We start from the raw sequence: 6,279 nt of genomic DNA on the forward strand, positions 1-6,279 counted from the left end.
TATTGTCTGGACCCATTGCTTTATAAGGGTTGAGCTTTTGTAATTTCATACAGACTTGATAAGAATGTATCACCGGTACTTGCTCAGCCGCTGGCAGAAATGCTGGTAACTCGTGAATATCAAGGGGAGGAATATCTGCATTCACCGTGATATAAAATTCATTTAAGGAGTTTACTAATTGATCGTCCGTCAAAGTTACTCCATTCTTTTCGAAATGAATTGGCGCTATATTATTAGATTGACCAGATATTCGCTTGACAAGCTTCCACCAAGATCTAGTATCGCTCTTCTTCATATGTTGAACTTTATCTGCATAAAACTTCCGTTTTCTTTCTACTATCTCTAATCTTACTTTGTCTCTATAGTGGTGCCAAAGATTTGTATTTCCACTGTGAAATGCCCGTTGCCGTAGTATAATCAGATTCTTTAAGGATGTTGTCATCCAAGGCTTATCAAAAGGATGTAGTTTGACAGTTTTCATAGGGAAAAATTTATCTATAGCTGCCAAAATATTTGAGGTGAATGCACTGACGAGCTCTTCTATGGTAAGGTTTTGACCATCGACAAGCCAGTCTTGGCGAGTCGCCCACCGGCCAAAAGCTTCTCGCGCGGACTGTGGAAAGCACCGATAATGTCGTTTACTGGCAGTCGTTGATATGTTAATATATATAACATGTGCATTAATTCTGGGGAGCCATTTCACTATTTCATGGTCTGACGTGCCGAGGGGGGCAATTGTTGTTGGAATATTGTAAAATGGATAAATATTTGTTATTATTAAGTCTAAAATAGCGGAACCCCTTGTGGGAGTGGTTACCACTTGAGACAAATTGTGGCAGCTAAGTAACTCAGAAATATCTAAGTTGTTAAAATCGCCCAACAGAACGATGCCACATTCTGGGTGCATATTTCGAACAACATCCAAAGTTTCAACTAGGTACGCTACAAGGTCGCGTTGCTCTTGTATAGGCTTGTCAGGAGGGCTGTAAACAATTCCAATTATTATCCCAGTGATTGATCTTGGGAGACGAAAGGGTCTAATCCATACCCACATACATTCATACATACGATTTTCAAGGTCGTCACGTCGCCTGGAAGGGATGGTTTCTGATACATAAGCACAAACTCCTCCTCCTCTACCGCATAATCTATCACGTCGAAAAAAGTTATACTTTGGGATTTGTAGGAAATTTTTATCAATACCGTCATGTAGCCATGTTTCAGAAATAGCTACAAAATCAGCGACATTATGTTGTAACAATAAGTCAAGTTCATCCACCTTTGGGAGAAGGGATCGCACATTAGCAGACAAAAAATTCGGTAGTTGCGACCTCGTAGTAGCTGGAGTTGCTGGTTTAATATTTATTAGATTAGAAGGATTTCTAAATCTTTTATTATTAACCATAGGGGAGTAACGTGATATAGAACAGTGGGACTTTCGTGAGGTTACCCGAACCGGGATATGGTGATTAATACCATTATTTACTAGGCTGAGTACAAACAGATTTCTGGGCTACTATGGTAGACATCGATAAAACGATTCAAAGATTCGTTATGCGCAAAATGCGTTGCTATCTGAAAATAATGCAATGGATCCTCGATGTTTAGGAGCTTGGGTGAACGAGGGCTTATAAGGCCTCTTGTTGCATTTTGTATATCATGATTCGTAAAAAATATGTAAAATATAAAATTATATTTTACGCTCTTCATGCTCGAACCTGATTACCTGTATATTCGTTTTATTTGATTTTGAAATAAACATTTCATACTCATTTGATGCTATCCTTATTTTGACGCCACTTAAATTCGCTTGGGTACCAATGAAAGTTAAATATTATATATTTGCAGTACCAGAAACATCATTCAAGACCTCATTGACAACTTGAAAAAACTGGTCTTTAGATAATAAACAATTTCTTGAATAATTTAGTCTCGAAGATGACGGAAGGACACCCGAGGCAGCGAGGACAGGCGTCGTGGAGACGACAGAGGTACCAACAGAGTACCGTTTTCCAGGGAGCAATAATATAATACTTTGGGATTTACCTGGCATTGGTATGTTAATTATTGTTGGTCTAACATATTGTAGTAAGAATAAGGCAGACAATAAAATAACGATTTTTCAGAGGAGCACATTTTTACCTTTGAGGAAACAATCGCAAAGAACTTGAATTAAATCTGGAACGCAGATTTAAGCGCTGCCATAAAGCCTGAAAATGTTGTGTTTAGATTTTATCCTGCCAAGTGGGATAGCGTGTTCATATATGGGAATCGATATATAGGTACATCTTTTTCACACAGATCAGTGGCCCAGTTGAGCGAGCGCGCAGGGGAATTTGGGGAGGGTTAGAAAGGAAAGCATCTGGCAGATTATGCATAAAACATGCAGCGGACGATTTCAGCATCAGCATGAGGGCATTGTGTACTTGGTTTGAAATAGCGAGGGGTTGCTGCATGCATGTATATTTCTAATATCTAACATTATTGTCCATTATATTCCTTTTACAAGGACCGGCAAAAAGTGTGAATAACGACTGAACAGGCTATTTTAATGCCTGTGAAAAGCAATGAAAGATTATTTTGAAAGAAATATTATATTAGAGTTAATGAAAGAAATATTAAACGAGTTTGGTGACATATATCAAATGCTATACTCGGTGCTATCTATCTAAAAGATCAATTCTTAAAATATTTGGACCAAAAGTAGTCTATGATTACAGCTGCTCCGTCACAAGTAATAATAATATGACTTCCACATATACCAATCACCAGAAACTGTTTTATTAAATGCATCAAATTATTATATGTATAATTAATAAACACAAAAACTCCATACCCACACATACAAAATCTATGAAAAAAACACCCATGTGTAAGAACCAGTTAAACAATACATTCAAACTAACCAACTTCCAGTCAATATCAAAAGTCCCATGTTACTACTAGCAATAGTTCTACTATGATGCATGATTTTGGTCACAGCAAAGTTTAAACAAGTCATCTTCCCAAACGTTTTAGAAATTAGCGCTGACTGTGCCGATATGACCTTTCACCAGTTGCAAACTTTTTGGCCAGTCTTTTTCCGGAATACTCTCGGGAACAAAGCTCACATTCACGCCGCGTTGGAATAACATGCAATAGGTTGACCCACCAAACAAGAAGGTACCCAGGGGGTCGCCTTTCTTCACCTTCTCTCCATAGTAGACTTCAATAGGACAGCTGGAGATCTCAGCCATTCCCACAGCGATGAAGATCACCGTACCAATAGCTGAGTTCCCTGTGTCGATGTGGATTATGGCTCGGGTATTCACGTGACTGAGGTAGCGTTGGGAATAGGTATTGGCTGTTGGATCATAACCCATTGAGAGAGCTTCTGCGTAGTACGCGCCTTCCTTGATGTATGCCTTGGTTATTGTACCATCAACCGGTGCATGCCAGCGATGGTAGGTGGTAGAATTAAGGAAAGCCTGGTACACGGTCCCATGCACGTACTTTTCAGTCAAGGCGTCGTCATCGAGCAAATGTTGCAAGCTGTACGGTTGGGCCTTGATCCAAAATTTATCGCGTAACTTCGGATTTCTCCGGATAGTATACGGAAAGGCTTCGCAGGGGGAACAGATCACCAATGGATCATTGGGATTGGCGATCGGGCGTACGTCAACGTCGGTTCTAAACTTTCTGGCAAAGAAATCATTCCATGACTTGAAACCATAGTAGACAGGATCACTCGTATCGACTTGGTACGTTTTGAGAAAACCAGGCATTTTCTTCAATGACTCGGGGCACAACCATCCATCCTGCGAGAAAATATCAGGATACATGAATAAAATCTATGGGTGTCTGTAGAATGCTGGCAGTGAAAGTGTGAATTTAGCTTTGCCATTAGATTAATAACGGAGGCTCAAAAGATGCGGAGGGAGCTTCTATTTTTGTATGGAAATGGAGGATGCAAGGTGCTAAAAAATTCCTTCATTTTATGGGATGAAGAAAATATCGAAAGTGGTGTATGGCCAAGACGTTCTACAGTTAAAAAACACAAGATTATCTCGCATCAAAATGAAGATCTAAAAAAACTACTGCATTACAATTCCTATATACGCCGGGGTACACAGCCAGCAACAACCAACCAGAAGGTGTTAGAGGGGAAGGGTAGTGGGGAAGGAAGTGGGATGGAGGGTGTAAGATGTTGATGATTTGTTACATTAGAATGTAAATTTGCTAAAATAATACCGTAGTATTCAAAACTTGTTTTGAATCTTCGTTGCTCAGGTAATGAGCCCAATCCCTGAGAATAGCTCTGAAACACTTGTTGACTTTATCAGTGATGAAAGCCATGGTTCCAGGAGGGGTGGCCATCACGTAGACGAGGAGGCTGTTAAGAGGGGCGCTGCCAAGGACACTGTTATATTCGGGGGCTCCACTCATGACAGTCTGCATCTTCAGTAACATATCCATGTAGTCTGAGATGGGGCTCTCTGGGATGTCTGGGTCTGGGAATTTGTAAGTAAACATGGTTGAAAAAAGCATGTTGACTTCTGGGTCAGTTTCGATCAGATCTTGCAATGCCAACAGCGAGGGACGAGTAAGTTGATCTGCTCTGCGAATCTGCTTGATATACTTGTAGATTGTTTTGAGGTCGGCCGCAAGCCAGTTTCCGAGCGTATATGTTTTCGACATTTCTTAAATCCTAAAAGAGATTAGATTTAATTTGATAACGTTAGTACACTACTATTTTTAGAAAATCGATGCATTAGAATGATGACATTGATGTTTTAGCCTGTCATTTGATTATTGTATGTTTGTGTTACGCAAGGCTTTATTGTGTTTGGATATATGCATGTTAAAAATAACTGCAAAGATCGATTGCATGACAGGGATTAGTCATCAAGACCAACTCGACTAGTGTGACAACGCCTTAAACAAGATATGAGAGCTGAAACTTGATTCTAACTCCAACCCACATTTCTAACTTACAACGATGATTGGTTGGATAAGTTTCCCTCAACGCTTACCATAAATGGGCGTGCACAACGCCCGAACCTTTAGTGGACTAGCGGAGTAAAAACCAAATGAAACGTTAAGGCCGGCGCACACTAGAGCTATGTGCTTAGCAAAAAGTCATTCGTGGCCATTGGCGTAAGCCAGTTGCTCTCGTGTGCGGGCCACTTTTCCGGTGACTTTGGTCATTCGTGCCACTTACGGCAAATATCTAGCATGTTTGATAATTTCTGCCTCGCGTGCCGAAATCTTTCCGTGTGCGGCAAACTGAAAGCTATCTGCTTATGGATTGTCTTAACAGCGCATGCGTAATATAAGAAAGTAAACATCCAAGATGGCGTACAGATTGCAAAAACAAAATTATGGATAAAAGTGAAGACGAAGAGGGGTTGTTTTTTTGTTGCTGTTGCGTCGGACTAGACTAAACACCGTTATCCAAGTGCTATTAATTATAATTACATTACCTGTTTGAGAAAGCTAACTAGCTATTTCTGCAATAGCGCATTCCCGTTTCTCTCTGTTTCTAAAATATGTAGAATTCACATCGTATAAACACCTGTATTCTGGCCAAAGATCAACCAGTTTGTCCTCCAATATGGCCTCAGCCATCAATTTGTTTTGCTTTGTTTGCACCGCTATCTTGGATGTTTACTTTCGTATATTACGCATGCGCTGTTAAGACAATCCATAAGCAGATAGCTTTCAGTTTGCCGCACACGGAAAGATTTCGGCACGCGAGGCAGAAATTATCAAACATGCTAGATATTTGCCGTAAGTGGCACGAATGACCAAAGTCGCCTGAAACGTCGCCCGCACACGAGAGCAACTGGCTTACGCCAATGGCCACGAATGACTTTTTGCTAAGCACATAACTCTAGTGTGCGCCGGCTTTTAGAGAAGCTCAACATTACTGAACCAACAACAAAAGACAGGACAGAAAACAACGAGAGTCCGAAAGGACAGAAAGCAACGAAGATTTGAAGAGCAAGAGAAGCCAAGGAGAGAACATTAAGAACATTAATACTAGAACTTAGGACTGTAAAGATCCTACTATCTCGCGTATATAAGAATAAAAAAAACATTTGTTAACATATGTATCGTGTATGTAGAACGTGAATTTAAAACTCTTAAAAATGGTTTATTTTACGCACTATTGATCTGACATAGTCAAAAATAGAGCCTGAGTTAAATGCCTCGAGAGGTGGTTATCTTAGGCGGGTTTTAAGCAACATTTATTAAGCAGTGGAGACATTTAAAAGAAAACATTTGACTGTGCGAGTA

The 6,279-nt window shown here is 40.1% G+C and overlaps 1 protein-coding gene across 1 annotated transcript; it reads right to left on the reverse strand.

Annotated features, from left to right (window-relative positions):
* Positions 1–3,014: 3,014 nt before the first annotated feature.
* Positions 3,015–4,677, reverse strand: LOC114525099 (L-tryptophan decarboxylase-like). Its single transcript, XM_028546308.1, has 2 exons — positions 4,231–4,677; positions 3,015–3,797 (listed from the first exon to the last, which is right to left on the reverse strand). Exons 1-2 carry the CDS (start codon positions 4,675–4,677, stop codon positions 3,015–3,017), a joined length of 1,230 nt encoding a protein of 409 aa, XP_028402109.1.
* Positions 4,678–6,279: the final 1,602 nt, after the last annotated feature.

The sequence above is a fragment of the Dendronephthya gigantea genome, unplaced genomic scaffold (genome assembly GCF_004324835.1).
Source record: "Dendronephthya gigantea isolate DGI-Jeju-01 unplaced genomic scaffold, DenGig_1.0 000033F, whole genome shotgun sequence".
NCBI lineage: Eukaryota > Metazoa > Cnidaria > Anthozoa > Malacalcyonacea > Nephtheidae > Dendronephthya > Dendronephthya gigantea.

What these genes read in the sequence shown, in the direction of transcription:
- LOC114525099 (XM_028546308.1), bottom strand. Translation starts at nt 4,677, where the DNA reads ATGTCGAAAACATATACGCTCGGAAACTGGCTTGCGGCCGACCTCAAA. An exon ending in AACAAGTTTTGAATACTACG is followed by an intron (nt 3,798 to 4,230) that starts GTATTATTTTAG and finishes ATTTTCTCGCAG; the next exon opens with GATGGATGGTTGTGCCCCGA.